At 39.6% G+C, this 16,623-nt stretch overlaps 2 protein-coding genes across 4 annotated transcripts in view; one reads left to right on the top strand and one right to left on the bottom strand.

Annotated features, from left to right (window-relative positions):
- Positions 1 to 16,623, top strand: part of ctnna2 (catenin (cadherin-associated protein), alpha 2) — a 370,589-nt gene that overhangs the window by 215,040 nt on the left and 138,926 nt on the right. The window lies entirely within an intron of this gene.
- lrrtm1 (leucine rich repeat transmembrane neuronal 1) lies at positions 7,292 to 9,311 on the bottom strand. Its single transcript, XM_046048454.1, has one exon. It carries the CDS (start codon positions 9,309 to 9,311, stop codon positions 7,737 to 7,739), a length of 1,575 nt encoding a protein of 524 aa, XP_045904410.1. The 3' UTR covers positions 7,292 to 7,736.

The following is a 16,623-nucleotide window of genomic DNA, read 5'->3' as shown; positions in this document are numbered from 1 at the left end:
AAACGTGTGTCCAGTGGCATGCAGCAGTGCTAACCAGTGAACAGCAGTAACAGCAATGATGATCAAGTCCTAACATCCGTACTACACCATCAGAGTGCACAGAAGCATTGGGGAGTTATAAACTTATATGGACTTGTGCTGCGTGACTGGCAGAATGGGAAGCTCTCTGTCAGCACAGTCTCCCGATAGAAGAGAGTCTTTCTGCTCTTCCTCTTTTTGCTATCGACAATGGCTGTCGCAAGGTAGACATTAAACGCACCGTCAGTTTAACTACTTTACTGCAAGCTCTTTGGTCTGCAATGCAAATACGCCATAGGCCTCCTAATCTTGCAGCAGTCTGTTGCACTCTTAAACTGTCTGCGTGTCACTGAAAAAAACCCCGTCTGTGATCTCTGATTGAGTGAGCACTCCTTTTAGTTGAACATAAGGATGTTTTAAAAGAGCTGCTTTGATGTCAGAAAGAATGTAATGCAAAAAAAGTATATATTTTAACAAGCCTTTTCTTCTCTTTCTATCCCTCTTTCGCCATTCTTTGTGGATCTGTTGTTTTTCTGCCCTGCATTTAATATGACAGGTAAGTCCATCTTTTGTTTTTATTTTGAAGCTTCTGGGCTGGATTAGCTTGTACACATTGTCTGTCACAGTGAGAATGTTTACCAAAATGGCATCTTAAGTACTAGCTGCACTGGGGATGCATTTTAGCACAATTGTTTTGTAAACAGTGAACACACTCCCTTAGCTCAGCTGACACTTGGGAGAATGGGGCAATTCCATTTATGCAGCCAATCTCATTGGCTACTGGGGAGATGCCAATCTGCCCTCAAAGATAGGGAAGAGAGAGGGAGCAAGAAGAGCAGGTAGAATAGCATTTATTCATCCTGACACTGATCAGATAAATGGGAAATGATAAATGCTGTCTATTTTTACTTCCCTTAACCTGTGTTAACTTTTTATTCAAAAAGAAGCTCCTACAGTCTTGCCGTGCCGTACCTTTGAAACGTTTAATCAAAGTGATGTTTGGGATTCAGTTTTATTTGAGGTGATCTGACTGTGAATAATGAAACAATGCAGTTGTCCTGATGACTCATTTAGCATAAATGGTGAATATGTCGAGCTGATGTCTGTCTGGCTTGGCAAAGGCGTACGCAGTCATCAACTAAGAAGACAAAAAAAATGCATTGTTTTGAAATAAGTTCCCAGTATGCTTTTTTTCCTTCATTTTCTTTTTGTTTTGTTTGTTTGAGTTCTTCCAAAAGCTGCTGGTGCCCACAACTGAGGCAGTGAATCTAAATGTTAATTCACAGCAGCTTAATTTATTGTTGTTGAAAAGGCCAGGATGTCCCCGGAATGGCAGTATGGCTGATATTTAAGTTTGAGGTAGGCCTGTGAGGCTCCATAATGTTATTCATATAAATCAAATAGGTCGCATTTGTTTTTGTTATTTTTGGACTTTCTAATCTTACTTTTTACCTTTTTTACAGCCACCTGGGAAAGAAGTAGTTTGGTAAATAATTTTTTTGTATTGATATCGATCTGCACAAAATACAGATACACAGAATATCGGTTTGCATCAGAACAGCTGGAGGGGGAAAGTGCCTTAAATCAAATTGAATCTTTGTCTTGGACATTATAATTTAATTGACTAGTTTTGCAAATGCATCAACATTTTTTTCCTCTAGCTCAAACATTTGTAATAGTAAGAATATGCTATTTTCTGTTTGTTCTAAGAAGATAAAGTTGATACGGTATAATGTACTACTGTAACCCTCAGCCATTCATTGACATGATATATTGTTTTTGCACAGAACAGTCTCCTATGCACTTACAGTACACATTCAGTACCATGCATCTTATTGATCTCTTTCCCCTTGTGTGGGTGCTGGAGTATGTGTTAGAGATGTCTTTAGGCATCTAATTAAATATGACCATTTGTAGGACTGCTGGCACAAGAGAATAGAACTGAACTTGAAAATATATTTAAAAAATGCATGACCTACAAGATCACAGGTGAAAAACGGTTAGCCTAAATTATCGGGGATATGTTATGTATCTCACCTATTTCACTAGGGTCTATCTGTAAACGGATATGTAACAATAATAAGTGAATAGAACATCCTGAGGCCAGTCCTGGATAAAGCTTTGTAGTTCAGCCACCATAATACTAGGCACTGACCCACATCTGCTCTTATACAGGTTACACGGAGCCCCAGATGCAGGCCCAGCTGTTGCTTGTATTATCTCCCTGACTGACCCTGATGTTTTATGTGAAATGCAAGACAAAGCATTATCGTTGCTTTTCCAACCTAGCAATATCAAGGATGTTAACTACACGACACACTAATAATAATAATAATAATAATAATAATGGCCACCAGTCTAATGTTACTCTCCAACCCTCTGACTCATTGCAATGAATATTCAGCTGCCAGCCTTGCCCCCATTCTCTAACCAGTGTCATCCTCCTCAGCAGCCACCACTGCTGTACCTACAGTACCAAATGTAGATAAGAATAATGACTCCTCAGTCATTATTATGAATTCAATGTTGCCTGAACGTGGCGCATCTAAATTAAGCAGTGGGCACAAAGATCTATAGGCTGCCTGGAGACTTTGCCTGAGTAATGAATGTGATTATAGTTGCCTTCTGGACCTTTGTCAGTTTTGTTTTGAGTATTATTTGTTATATTTGTTGTTAAGTTATTATATTGACTGTTTGCTCAACTGCCATACAGGGAGTGTTTGGACATAGAAAATACGCTTTCCTTAGTTAAACATCAAAACTGTTATCTAACAGAGATCCCTCTATATGGTGAGTGACATTTCCGTTTGCTGCCCTCTTTTAATTAATCACCAGCTTTGGACAGGATTTTGTTAGTGGCTATCGTTGAATTCAGTGCAGTAATATCACATTTACAACAGTGGCAGCAGAAGTATTTGGAAGGAGGGAGAGAAGGGAATGTACAGTGAGAGAGAAAAATGGTGTGTCAGAGGTTTTGGATTCTGAGATAATGTTGATGATGATTAGGATATTGATCCTGATAACCCACCTGTTATAAAAGAAGCAGTGGCAAGCCACCCACTCATTGTCATTAGTCATCACCAGCTCCTTACAGTCTGCTGCAGTACATGCTGCCACCCATGATTTAGCTCTCCATCCAGTTATGAGGGGGTGTTAAGCGTTTATTATGCAGCACAGTCCAAGTCCCAATGAGATGGCAGAATGTTGCCCGATCAATACTCCTCACAGGAAGCCAGGTTAATTTATTTTTTAAGGATTTGTTTGTGTCTCTAAAGGCCCTCTTCTTGCTGCAGGTTGTGACGCAAGCGATTTTGCAAAGATCTACAAAGCGATGTTTTGTCACACACACACACACGCACACACGCACACACACACACAGCACTGCACATGCAAAGGTACTGTACATGCAGGTACAGTAGCATAACAATACATACACCATTTTTGCATACTGCATTCCACTGTTCTCATATTTTACAAATCAAATGTTGCTGTTTGATTAATTTGCTGTTTGAGAAAAACTTAACAATCTGACAAGGCTAGTTGTGTTTGCTAATTGACAGCTAGAAGTCTGAATTATGTTTATCGGGATCTCAGCTAGCGACTACCTGTACATTTTGAGCCTGCAGAGTCTCTCCTTGACTTTTAGCTCTGACCTACGCCTCATGTACAGAATGCCCCACTTTTTGCACACCACACCCCATTTGAATTTTCTCATCTTATTGTTGTGATCTTTACTCTTTATGTCAGTAGCTCTACCTACATTTCCATCTTTCTTTGGTGACTTGTCATTTCAGCATTGCACTCATCATGTGATTTCCAGGTCTGGTGTGCTCATTAATAACCACTCATGTACACAACCGTGTCTGCATACATATACCACATGCTCAGTTTTGCAAACATAAGCTACCAGACAATAGCTTCGGACCTATTAGCATGTTAGTTGTCCTGTGACAACTGTGGCTCTGCAACATACACAACAAATGTCACGCTCCCCTGCCTAACTGTTCTTTAAAAAGCAGGATTTCACGCTTTTTTGTCTCTGACTGAACAGTGATCTGATTTGTGTAAGACAGTCGCCATGTCAACCACTTATCATCTTCGAAATCAATTATTGATTTACATATAAATAAAACATATCATCCTCATCCATCAGTTTACGCTTGAAAATGTGACGGAGTGATGAATACATTTGTTATCACTCTGAACATTTTGGTTACCACTCATCTGTATGGATTTTTACTGAGCATCATCAATCAAAGGCATTTATAATGGATGCTGTCTGAGAGCACATATCTCCCCTCAGGGAGTTATCACCCCAGGCTTAGGTCAAGCAGAGATTTCATATATTGTCAGTTAGATGAATTGATGTGTTTCTCTACATTAACTATGTTATGTGGATGCAGAGAGAGAGAGAGAGAGAGAAAGAGAGAGAGAGAGAAAGAGAGAGAGAGGGGATATGGATAAGTCTAAAGCAGTTTAACGTCACACCTCAAGGCTCAAAACTTTTAAAATATTCAGACCCATTCACCATCACCTTTTGCCCTGGTTGCTTGGTCAAGAGAAGAGTGAAATGAAATCAATAGCTGTGCCAGTACTGGCCTCTGTGCGATTCACCATCCAATATTTATACAAATGAAGCTTCACAAGCTAAAATTTACCCAGCACTTGCCATTTTAAGAGGCTGTGAAGGACTCGAAGGGGGCGGAAATTTGAGACAGGATGTTGAGGATGTGAGAATAAAATAAATCTATGTCTCGAGCATGATGCCCTGCCGTACATACTGCCGTCATTTGCATTCACATGATGAGGCAGGTTATGATTAACAGCTATGTTTAGTCTTTAAGTGGGACACTCTTGGTACCTTAAACAAGAAATAGCTCATAAATCCCGCATGGCAACTTTATGCCATTATCACTCGCCAAAATGAATAACCACAAAGTTTAATGCTTTTGTTATTGGAACGCTACATACAGTGCATGTAAACTATTAATTTAGCTGTTTGCCAGAATTAATCGACCTGGCAAAAAAACATGAAAGTACATTGTGGATATATTGCTCACACTGCACCTTTATTTTCCATCCTACACGGGCAGCTTCCTCAGACATTGGTTTGATGTTAATGACTGATACAGGTTCCCTTTAATGTCACAGAACGCTGAGGTCAGTGTCAGATGAAAACTCATGATTCAGCGCCATTTGGCATTTATATGTGTAAAGACAAACTCACTGAACACAATTGTGTGCTGGAACTGATGTACTCGCGCACAAGTACAGATGTAATTTTGGAACCTTCAAGCAAACCCTTTTAACTTTTGAGATTATATTCATCCCATATATTTATATTGCAACATGAAATGCATGTTTGGCTACCGCTCGCATTTATTGAAAAATGGAATAAGAAAATAGCTTCACTTTAGTGCACTCAGGTGCAAAAAACTGAATTCCCAGCATAACCTTCATATTAATAAGGATGATTAATATATGATGGGATTTTACCTGAGAGAAATCCTATGAAATGTGGGAGTTAAAGAAGGTAATTTGCTCTTTTCCTGTGGCTCACTATTTCAGTCCCTCCAGGATTAGACAGTCTTGTGATTACAAAAATTAACTCAGATGTAATCAATGATTTTGCAAGCTTGTAGTTTTGTCCAATCCTTGAAATATTTCCACAAGATGCTGTAAAAATGTTTGCCCGTTTTACCGATCACTACCATTTCAGTATAAAATATTCTAATTCATTAGGAACACTGATTATGAGCTTTGTTCAAATAAAATGAACCATCAACCCCAGCAAAACAATTTCTTCCAGACACATTATTGCCTATGGGACCTCTGCACTTCCTCTTACTCAGGCAGGGTTTAATCCCAGGCTCTAAACCATCTGTAACCCTATAAGAACCAAGTCTTACCTGTTTTTTTGACCCTTGCATATTGTTTACCAGAAAACCCTGGACACCAAGTGCATCTACAATGTTGTTGATAGATTTGAAAATATCGTTTTAATCTTATTAGAACTAATTATATAATGATTGTCAATGAGTTCTTAAAACATTTTTATTCCTGCTGACTTACAAGTTGTAAACATTATCTTAATTTATCGCAAAATAACACAAAAATGATGCAAATTGATGCATTTAATTTTTTTCCAGAAAAGCTGCTGCAAATTCAGTATGTTGATGTTGCCCCTGCTGTGGAGGTTTGCAAAGTATGGTGCACAATGGGTAAAATGCAGCCACAGTATGAGAATATGCACACTAGAGAGCAGTCTGTTCCCTCTTTCTGCAGTCGTTGTGATCCTCCATCTCCCTCTCACTGCCCACCCACCCCCCACCCCCACAACACACTGTTCATGTCAAAGGACCCAGGAAACACAACATCTGTCAGTGCACTAATTTACACAATGAACACCAGAGGAAGAAGGATATATATACACCTCAAAATGGCCTTGTATTCAACAAACATTTTACATCACATGAAAACACAGTGAAGAATATTGCATGTGCAAATCTTTCTTTAAGCTGCTGGATCATTTCTTCAATGAGTCTGATACAATTTGAAATTGTATTTGGATTTAAGTATGCATGGTTTCAATGATTGTTATCTTTAGTGTGCTTGATTCCGTGAAAGGAGACCTCGCTCCTCTGTGAAAGCCAACGAGTGACAGGCAATGAGAGGCATAGCTTTAGATCTTTGACACTCTGCTGTCTTTACTTGGATGGTATACAAATAGTGATATAATAATGTGAAAATATGCTAAATGTAATAGATCATTTGAATCTATTCTCAGATAGGCAATGGGAAAGGGGGAAGAAACTACACTGATAGCGAGCCAACACAGTGAATGATAAAACAACAAATATGAGAGTTAAAACAGAGATCTAAAATTCAGACAATGGATTTTACATTGGAAATGAGATGCAGATATCCCTCTGCCCCTATTATTATTATTATTATTATTATTATTATTTGTATTTCATTTTATTCTTTTGGTTCGAAACACTGCAGAGACATTGCTCTCCAGTCCACGAGCGCAAAGACTGCATCTATTATCATTCATCCTTTCTGACAGGCTTCTCACGTACAAATGAGTTTACTGTGAATAGCAATTCATTTATTTAACAATTTTTTGTAGTTTACAAAAGAAATAGATTATCTTGTATAATTTTTTTTCCACACTTGCACTTCTTCTTTTAACATATTTTACACAGACTTTTATTTTTACATTTTAATCCAACTAAAACATGTTTTTTTTATACTTTAAATGCTTGTCAAATATTGTGTATACCATAATACAAATGGTTTTTTTCTTGTTTTTTCTTCTTTTGTGTGTCCCCAGTTTGTTTTTAAACAATAATTAAATGTCCTGAAGTAGAAAGACACATTAAAGCTCAAATATCCACCCATGAGAGAAAAGCCTCAGTGCCCACAATGTATTCCTCTCTATGTTTCTGTAGAACATCAACAGGTCCAACAGTCAGGCGCCCATTATGCCATGTGGCCTCAAATCATCAGTAGATAGCAGTAGCAGTAAATCCACTGCGAAATAGTCAGGCGCACAAAACATACTCCTTCACATCACAGTGAGACGCTGTGTAAAAAGTGTCCAAAAGATTTCTTTATTCCTTCTGTCCAGCAATATTCCCCTCCAGTGTATCCAACAAAGGGGATTTACTGTATATCCAGATAATCACAGGTTAAGACGTACTCACAAAGCAGGGTCACACCTCACATTCCCGAGAAGGTTGCTGTTGGCAAGTGCAAGAGCCATATTCATTGATGATTACCAGAGCTCCCTCAATGTGGTTAGGTTTATAGTCAACATAGTACTCCGGTGTAGAAATCGCAGCCATCTGCTGCATGCTTTGCTTTTGCTTCTGCTTACGGCGCTGACTGCTGAAGCACTGCCTTAATTGCCTTATTCCGGCAGGAAAGCACTTCCATGCCACATACAGCATGAGCACTACGATGAGAAAGGAAAAGATGAGTGCCATGGTCCCAGTCACCACCTTGTGGATCTGCATGGTGCTATCCAGGTCTTCATGGCCCACTGTGACAGTGAAAGAACTGGTGACCACCTCACTACCCTCACCCTCATAAGGGTTGGGAGTAAATGGGCCCAGGAAAACAGAGCCACCCTGGAGATCCCTTGTAGAGGCGTACAGGCCTGCTGTAGTTACCTCCATTGGGCGATCCTCACATAGCTGAAAAGCATAGACAGCATCCAACACATCCTCGCCCTGTGCGGTGTCGGGGCTTGAACACAGCAGGGAATTGTCACGCTGGCCTCTGAAGGCACTCAGCCAAGAGGCCAAGGCACACACGTTGCGACTGCACTCCCAGTCATTCCCTGCCAGGGTTATACTGTCCAGAGATGACCACGAATCCAGAATGCGCTGGTCCACAGAGGTCAACCGATTGGAGTCTAGCATCAGCACCTTAAGGTTGGGTGCACTCTCAAAAACATGTGGCTCAATGTACTCGATTTCATTAGCCGACAGGTCAATCTTCTCTAAAAAATGCCATGTCCATTCCAGTGTATTGACAACAATAGTGGCATGATTGTTGTGCATGTACAGAGTACGTAAAGAGATGAGGCGAGGGAAGTGGGCTAGGTTCACTTTAACTAGCTCATTGTGCTCAAGATGCAGCTCAGTCAACTTGAAGAGGCCAGCGAAGGAGTTCCGTGCCAGGCTCTGCAGTTGGTTGTATCCCAAGTCCAGAAACTGCATGCTCCTGCAGTCTTGAAAAATCCGCACTGGCACAAATTTGAGAGCATTGTAGCGCAAATGCAAATTGGTGAGCTTTCTAAGGCCGTGGAACAGGTCAGGCTCTAGTGCCTGCAGCCTGTTGTATGAGAGGTCCAGGATTCGCAGGTTTGGGAGGGGCCTGAAGGTACCATTTGGCAGACTCTCAATCCGGTTGCTGCTGAGGTCTAACTCCTTGACCCGTCTTAGCCTGTCAAATGCACCCTCCTCTACAATGTCAATGTTGTTGTGATCTAGGTAGAGCCAGGTGAGCTGTGACAGACCAGCCAGTTGGCCTTCACGCAGCTCGGTCAAGTTGTTTTCTCTCATGGACAGGCCCATGGCGCTGCTCAGATTGCGGGGAATGTCTGTGAGGTTGAGCCCCTCGCAGTACAGCAGCTTGCTGTCGCAGCGGCACATCCTTGGACAAACCCCCTCAACCAATGGAACCGTTCTCAGAAAAATGCCCAATAAACACAGTATCAACCCAGGGGGCTTCTTCAATGGCCACTTTAAGTACAGTCCAATTAGAAGGAAATCCATTAGCATAAATATCCAGGGATGCCACTGAGAAAATGTCCATTGAACCACTCTGGATATTGTTTTTGCACCTATCACATCATACGTATCATATTTAATTCATTTAATAATCTGTTTCGTTCTGTTTTTGTATGCTGTAGATAGTGATTATATTTATTTTATTTTCTCAACCAAGAAAATGCAAAAGATAAATGGCAAGTCTTTAGGCTTATGTTAGATATCAAGCAGTGGGTGGAGAGTAGAGGAGATGGGGAAAAAAAATTCTCATTGATCGATCTTATTTGATAAGATTCCTACTCACCCCTATCCAAAAGCTGACAATCTCCATTCAGCGACTCGCTTTGTGCCCCAACACTAATTATGTGCGAATCTAAAAAAGACCCCACTGTGGTACAAATTCTCCCCCCCTCCCTTCTCTCTTTTCAGTGGACACCAGATCCTTGGCAGGCTTACAATGTCTTAGTTCTCCTCAAGTGAAAGAGCCAGAAAGAGAAGGAATCCAAGTAGCTTTCAGCGAGATGGTAGGAAGTGCAAGTTCCCCTGTCTGCATGCATGAGCTCTGTCTCTTTTGCTCTTCCGCAGTCCTCTGCTGCAATGATCAGAGGGAAGAAGAGACAACCAGAGAAAGAGGAAAAAAAGGACCACGGAAAAATCTTTTAAAATATCTGTCTTGCTCTTTTCTCCTCCCCTTCCTGCTTAAGTTTCAGCAGATCTGTCAACGCATGTTACCGTCCATCTCTGGAAGCAATCACTGACTTGTAAGGTTTAAATCCATTCAAGCGGGTAATCATGCTTTCAGTGACGGATGCGAGGGGAAAAAGGATTTAAAGAGGTGAACCCTGTCCACTGTTTTCTTGTGTAACAGTATTCCTTGTCATCTCAGTGGCTCATCTTGGTTAAGAAGCCGCTTGGATCCCCTGTGGCTTGCAGTTTTTTCATTCACTCCCTCGCTCTCCGGGTGTTTTCTCAGCCAGCTGGAAGAGACTGCTGAAGGCTGGTGCTGGTAGGCAGGCAGGGGCTGTAAATGTGGGAAGCAAAGGAGCGCACAATCCCTTGCAGCAGAGCAGTACACTGACAGCGCATGCAGAAGCACCTTCTGTTCACTGAGTGTCGTAAGCCACTCACAATTCAGAGTGCTCGCTCTCTTTCCCTCACTCTCTTGCTCTCTTTCCCTTGATCGCTCACTCACTTTTTCATGCTGCTCCCCTCCTCTTCCTCTCCCCTCCTCGTTTTTTTCTCTTGCTGTGTTTTTCTCTGTGCCTGAGACATTTACATATTCAGAATGGGCTGGGCTTAAACCAGGAGCTTTAATGAAACCCCCCTCTCCCTCTCTGTCTCTCTCTGTCTCTCTCTGTCTCTCTCTCGCTCTTACTCTCTCCTCCCACCTCCCTACTCCCCCTTCTGACTGTAATGAATTGGGCCATATAATGTCTGCCTCCTTTGACGTTGCTGTGAGAAAGCAGTTTTCTGATTCCAGAGTTACAAAATAACATTCATCCAATGGGACGCCATCCAAAAAAGGTGCCCTATTTTAATTCCACCCTTATGGAAGATAACCGTTTGCATGTATATCAATAATCAGGAAGTAAATACATATAATAATCTAATTAGAATTCACCATTTTCTCTCTCAATTAAATCTACATAAAGCACAAAAGTAATTAAATTATGTAATGATGAATCAAAGTACTCATTGTCATGTTTGTCTAATGATTTAAAATATGACTTTGTGTAATGAATTAATCTCAATCTATTGATAATCATTGTTAAACCTTGCCAACAATAAAGGCTGAGTATAGTGAATCAAGACCAGAGTATGACATTCTTCATTTGATCAAACTGTCCTTTAGCCAGGCCTTCTATGTCATTGTCAATTATGGCTAAGCAATCCATTCTGAATACAGATGTAATTGCTTGCCACATAATATTAGCATAAAGCTATAACATAAATATTCTCTAAAGGTCCGCTCTCGCCTTGCTTTGCACTTCTCTGGAATCACTCCTAGCCTTGTCATCGTTCTCCCATTAATTTTCAAAGACAATGAGCTGTGACAGTGCCATACTTTCCTCATAACAGCCAAGTTTTAGCCATCTGACCTTTTTTTTCCTCTCCTGGTTTGTTGCATTTTTACTGACAGATGCCATCACATGCCTTTTTGTTCATTCATTTCTTAAAACAAACAAAATTAAGAAAAGCTGCTTTAATTTATTTTTTTGTTGATGTGGATAGAGACAAATATAATATTAGAAGAAGAAACATCTTTTGATAGAGGAGGACAAAAAAAGAATAAACATTTAAAGTATTTGGTTATTGCAAACAGCAATACCAATTTATTTTCTTCTGCGAAGGAGTTATATCTAGTTGTTTTTCCTTCGTGAGAGTTAAGAGTTGACATTTTGAAAAACTTGTAATCTGAATTACATCTTGCAGCAGACCTTACCTAGTTCTGTTAACGAGATCTAATAATAAAAAAATAATAAAGCGTTTTATTTATAGAGTGCTTTTAAAATACCCAAAGACGCTTTATACAGCTAGTTAAATAAAATATCCGAACAAATAATTCCCATTACTGAAGGAACCAGGGTATTGTAAAACTCTATAGAGCTAAACTGAAGAAAGGCAAAAGCCCAGGTGGTTGTGTTTATCACATCACCGTGTCTGCTCATGTATTGTCCTTTGCCAGTTAAATACTGATGTGTTGGAGCTGGTACTATACCATTAGCATTATCTATAGAATAGCTTGCTAACTGATGCTTTCCACAACTACTACTTTATTTTACTGTACTTACCAAACACATAGTATCTAGTGCCCACTCTTTGGTCATATATGAATGTAAGAGTGCAGTATAACAAATACTAAGTGCTACAGGGAAGGATAGAAGATTATACGGTTTTAAGTGCTTCCTATCAAACAGAGAGTCCCCATCCAGTGGTATAACCCATTACTGCAGCAACACTACAGGCATACCAACGTCTTAAGCTACTGGCTATAATGCAACAGATGGCTATGTTTATCAAACAGAAAAATAATGAATGAGAGGCGCATAATTTTGCTGACTGTATATTCTTTGGATTATATAAGGAAGTAATGCAGGGCGGGTTCATCCATTCCAGTGTATCGCCAAAGTCTTTTGTACTCAACATATGAGAAATGTATAAATGCATACTAATAAATAATGAATAATAAAATGTGGTTCCATCGTCTCACAAACAAATATATCTTTATATTGAACTAGACAATACTCACCTCTCAACACTATATGTTTTTTCTAGTAAACATTTTGTTTCAACTTGTGTCTGGCATCACTTGTACAAGTTGTACCAAATGGATAGCGTGCCTCTGCATAACAGAGTGGTACTGTCTTTATGATCAGTGTGAAGTTGATCACACCACATCCAAAGTAATTTCTAGACATTTTAAAACGACAGAAACAAAACCCCCTATGGTAAAATACATTTTCTGGTTGCATTTGGAACATAGGCTAGCTTAAAAATGAGTTTGGCTCTCCAAGCCCTGTACTTAGTTCTTAAATACTGCATCCGCCACCAGAAGCTTCATAATACTCACAAGAAGTTCTTAGCATTTATGTTACATTAAAATAATAAAATAACAGCTGATTTTACTTTGATTGAAACCACATTTTAAGAATCCCTTTTTTTCAGATGTGACAGATATTTTCTTTATTTTTTAGAGCCACTTTTCCTTGGTTGACGTACCGTTCTGAGGTTTTCATTTTTATTAAGGGAACTAGCGGATTTTACATGAAACTCTCCAAATCTTATTTTTCTTTTTTTTATTTCAAACATGATCATTAAAGTAATCAGTGCCCAAAGGCAGAGAAAGAAAAATTGCCCTTTACATGATTTGGACATCTTGAAGTTGGAATCATCTCTGCTTCACCTATGCTATTCCCTCTTAGCTGAAATGGATGACTACTCCATCAGCTAATGACTTGGTGCACTATAATGACTTGACACAGCGAACAGGAGATGAGAGTATCCAGACCATCAGTTTTAAGACTTTAAGAGCTTTGGCTCTCTGCTTTCACTCAGCACAAGTGTGAGCGTGGGTGAAACACACATGCACACATGAACACAGTCATACAAACAGACACAGCCATATAACAGATTGGTGGTTCATCATCTATAATATCAAACAATAAACCAAGATGTCAACAAAATTGCCCAGATCTTTGTCACATTCAGCAAGTGTTTGTGGCATTGTTTTTATTTTTATTTTACTTGATGGTGATTTTTTAGCTTTTACCACAAAGTTTTGTTTGATGCATTTGAGAGTCACTTTGTTTTCTGACTAATCATATGACTCTGACTTTATGTTTTGATTTAAGAATATTTAAAAATTTTGCGTTCTGACTATTTGTGTCTGTTGACAATAAGGGAAGTATGGAGACATTAAATACTGGTGTTTCTTTTGTAATCAATCTGGAAACAGGAACATTACAGTTAAGGAAAGTCAAGTATACCTGGAGAAAAGTTAAACCATCAATTCTGATGGGTAGTGCAATTAGAAGAACCCAGTGATCCCTCACTGGCTTCCCATCCGACCACAGTTTCACCTGTTTTAGGAAAGAAGACATTGCTTAGCACCCTCAACATGTTGTGCTACATCTTTCTGACTTTCAAAGGAAAAGCATCTATGGGTCAAATGTTGACAATGTTGGTGTGGACTTGCTAGTTTTGTGTATGTTGCTGTGTGTAACCAAACATGCAGAATTTAAATGGATTTCCAAACTCTAAAGCATGATTTTATGTCTTTGACTAATTAAACGATCATATATTTGCTAGTCTCGGATAGTTTTTTTATAATAAAATGGGTAGAGGTTGTGGCGTTTTGTCAGCAGGCTAAATTGATTTGAGGGATCAAAAAGGGCTCAAAATAATCAGCATCTACGATTACAGGCCCATTATTTAAATCATTTATTGAATCAGAGGACGTCTGACTGTGTGAGCCCAACAAAACAAGACAAATGATGACTAATTGGCCCGCTGCAGAGATAATGTTCATGGGCAGCAGGGAAGGGATTGTGGTGGGGGTCTGTGCAGACACTTACACCATGGAGTGGCTGTCAGTGTTGGGGTGAAGAAACGACAAGCAACGATTATTCATCTGCAGTTGAGAGTGACCTCCAGCAGATGGAGGTTTCTCTCAGTTTGAAAGGGTCACAAGTGGACAGAGAGTTAACATTGAGCTTATTCATTTCATTTCTAGTGCTTGTTTTCTATCTTCTCTGGTACTTTAGATGACATAATCCCATTATATAATAAACAACTGAGAATGTACTGAGGAGCAGAAGAAATGTACAAAGATAAATTGAGATAGCCGCGGGCAATTCTAATTATTGCCATCATAGTCTTATCTCAGATACTGTATATATCAACTTTTTCAAAACTGTGAAGACAGTAACCCAGTGAAAGTTTTTTAGTATAAATCATGGGTTTCCTACACTACATACACAAAGATCCACCTCTCAAAGGAGATTATGCTAACTGAAACTGGGGTAAACAAAACAGGAAAAACAATACCTTCATAATGTTCACTGGAGCATGTGACAGGGGTAACATGGCTGTCAATATGGGTTACAACTCCTTGAAGCATGTTTTTATGTGATGCAAAGTTTGCTTCACTAAGGTCTGTCAGCTGATTAAACAGAAACATCAATATTGCGTCATTGCCATGGTTTGCCCATGTTTGAGGCTTTGGTGGTGGGTGAAAATTTGGGGTGATGTATGGAGAGAGGTGTTAGAGCACTACATATTTGTTAGCAAATGGATGACAGGCCTGGAAAAAGCTCGGACATTTTTGTTCACGGTGGTGTGAACATGAGGATCTGCCTATATTGTATATATCAAGAAAGAAATGGGGGAAAAAATAAGAATCTGTTTGAAAAAGCCAAAATGGGTAAAGAGAGAGTGTATCATTGCTGGTAGGAAATAAACTGTGTGCCAATAAATCTGGGGGTGGCTTTTGGAAGCAGCATGATCTTAAATCGCCTCTAGTTTTATGTTTCTCTCTCAACACAAAAATAATGCTCTGTGCTGTGTAAATTGGGAGGTCGTGATAAAAAATATAAAATAAATAACTTTATTTATTGAACACAAGCCTGCCATAATGTTTAAACAGTTAACTGTTTTCAGTAATTATTTGTTCAGGGTCAGTTAATGGCTTGCTCTTTCAGGACTGCTCATTCCCCTACCATAGTTGTACTAAGCTGCTGCTCGTGCTACTTGTGTCCTCCATGTTGCCTTGAACAATCTGTCATTGACTTGGTATTTTGTCTGCAGAACCGCTCCTGACTCCTGATTCCTGAGGCCCCATGGTAGAAAGGATAGATAGATAGATAGATCTTTTAAAAGTTATCCACTGTATTGGTGTTTTTCGGAATTTGTGTGAGTGTGTAAAAGAGAAAATTAATATGGGTCTAAATTGCTTCCAGCTATGTCCAACGTAAGGTGTTCCCTGCTGTGAGAGAGAGAGAGAGAGAGAGAGAGAGAGCGGAGTGATGTTGTCATGTTACAACACATAGCAGTCCCACTCTCAGTATTGGGTATGCTTTTATACAGAAACAAGATCAGAATTATTCACCCACCACAGACTGGTAGAACTGCCACAGCCACTTTTTCTACATTTGGTGGGTTGGTGTGTGTGGGTTTTCCATATACAGTATATAATTCAATTAGGTGTTTTAACATTTTCACTTAGTGTGTTTCTTTATGTATTTGTGTTCTGGCTCTAATGTTTTTGGCTTCAGAGACTACATCAAACAGCGCCTGTGACTGCGCTCTGTCTGCCAAAGGAACTTTGTTCTGCTGTCAGATGACGCAGAAATCCCACTGAGAGCCACCAAGCCTATTTTCAAAAGCCCAGCTCTCTGGAGCAGCATGCCCCCACTTTTGATAGCCCTGACTACACTGGCCTATTGCCTCATCCAGAGCCAAACAAGCCTCTACATCCTTCATGTGTCCACTAGCCTCTCTCATGTTGGCATGAAGCCGAGCAGAATGCAGCAAGCAGAGGAGTCTCTGATGCAAAAGGCTGAAACACTTGTAAAATTAGACAAGAAAATTACTTGTCTTTATCACTAGTGTTCCTTCTGCTAGGTAAGGTAAGAACCCTAGCCTATAACTGCATGAAACTCCGTTAGAGAGCAGTAGTGCATCTTGAACCTTGAATCAAAATTAGTTTAATAGCTTTATACACAAATAAAAACTCTATTTGTTAGCAATGAACGTGGAGCAATTATGTACTTGAACTTTTTGCTTTCCTTTAAGCAAGTTTTTTTATTTATTTATTTATTTTTAA

This window comes from Micropterus dolomieu, linkage group LG04 (genome assembly GCF_021292245.1).
Source record: "Micropterus dolomieu isolate WLL.071019.BEF.003 ecotype Adirondacks linkage group LG04, ASM2129224v1, whole genome shotgun sequence".
Lineage (NCBI taxonomy): Eukaryota > Metazoa > Chordata > Actinopteri > Centrarchiformes > Centrarchidae > Micropterus > Micropterus dolomieu.
This window is presented reverse-complemented; position numbering and strand designations above follow the sequence as displayed.

What these genes read in the sequence shown, in the direction of transcription:
- lrrtm1 (XM_046048454.1), bottom strand. Translation starts at nt 9,311, where the DNA reads ATGCTAATGGATTTCCTTCTAATTGGACTGTACTTAAAGTGGCCATTG.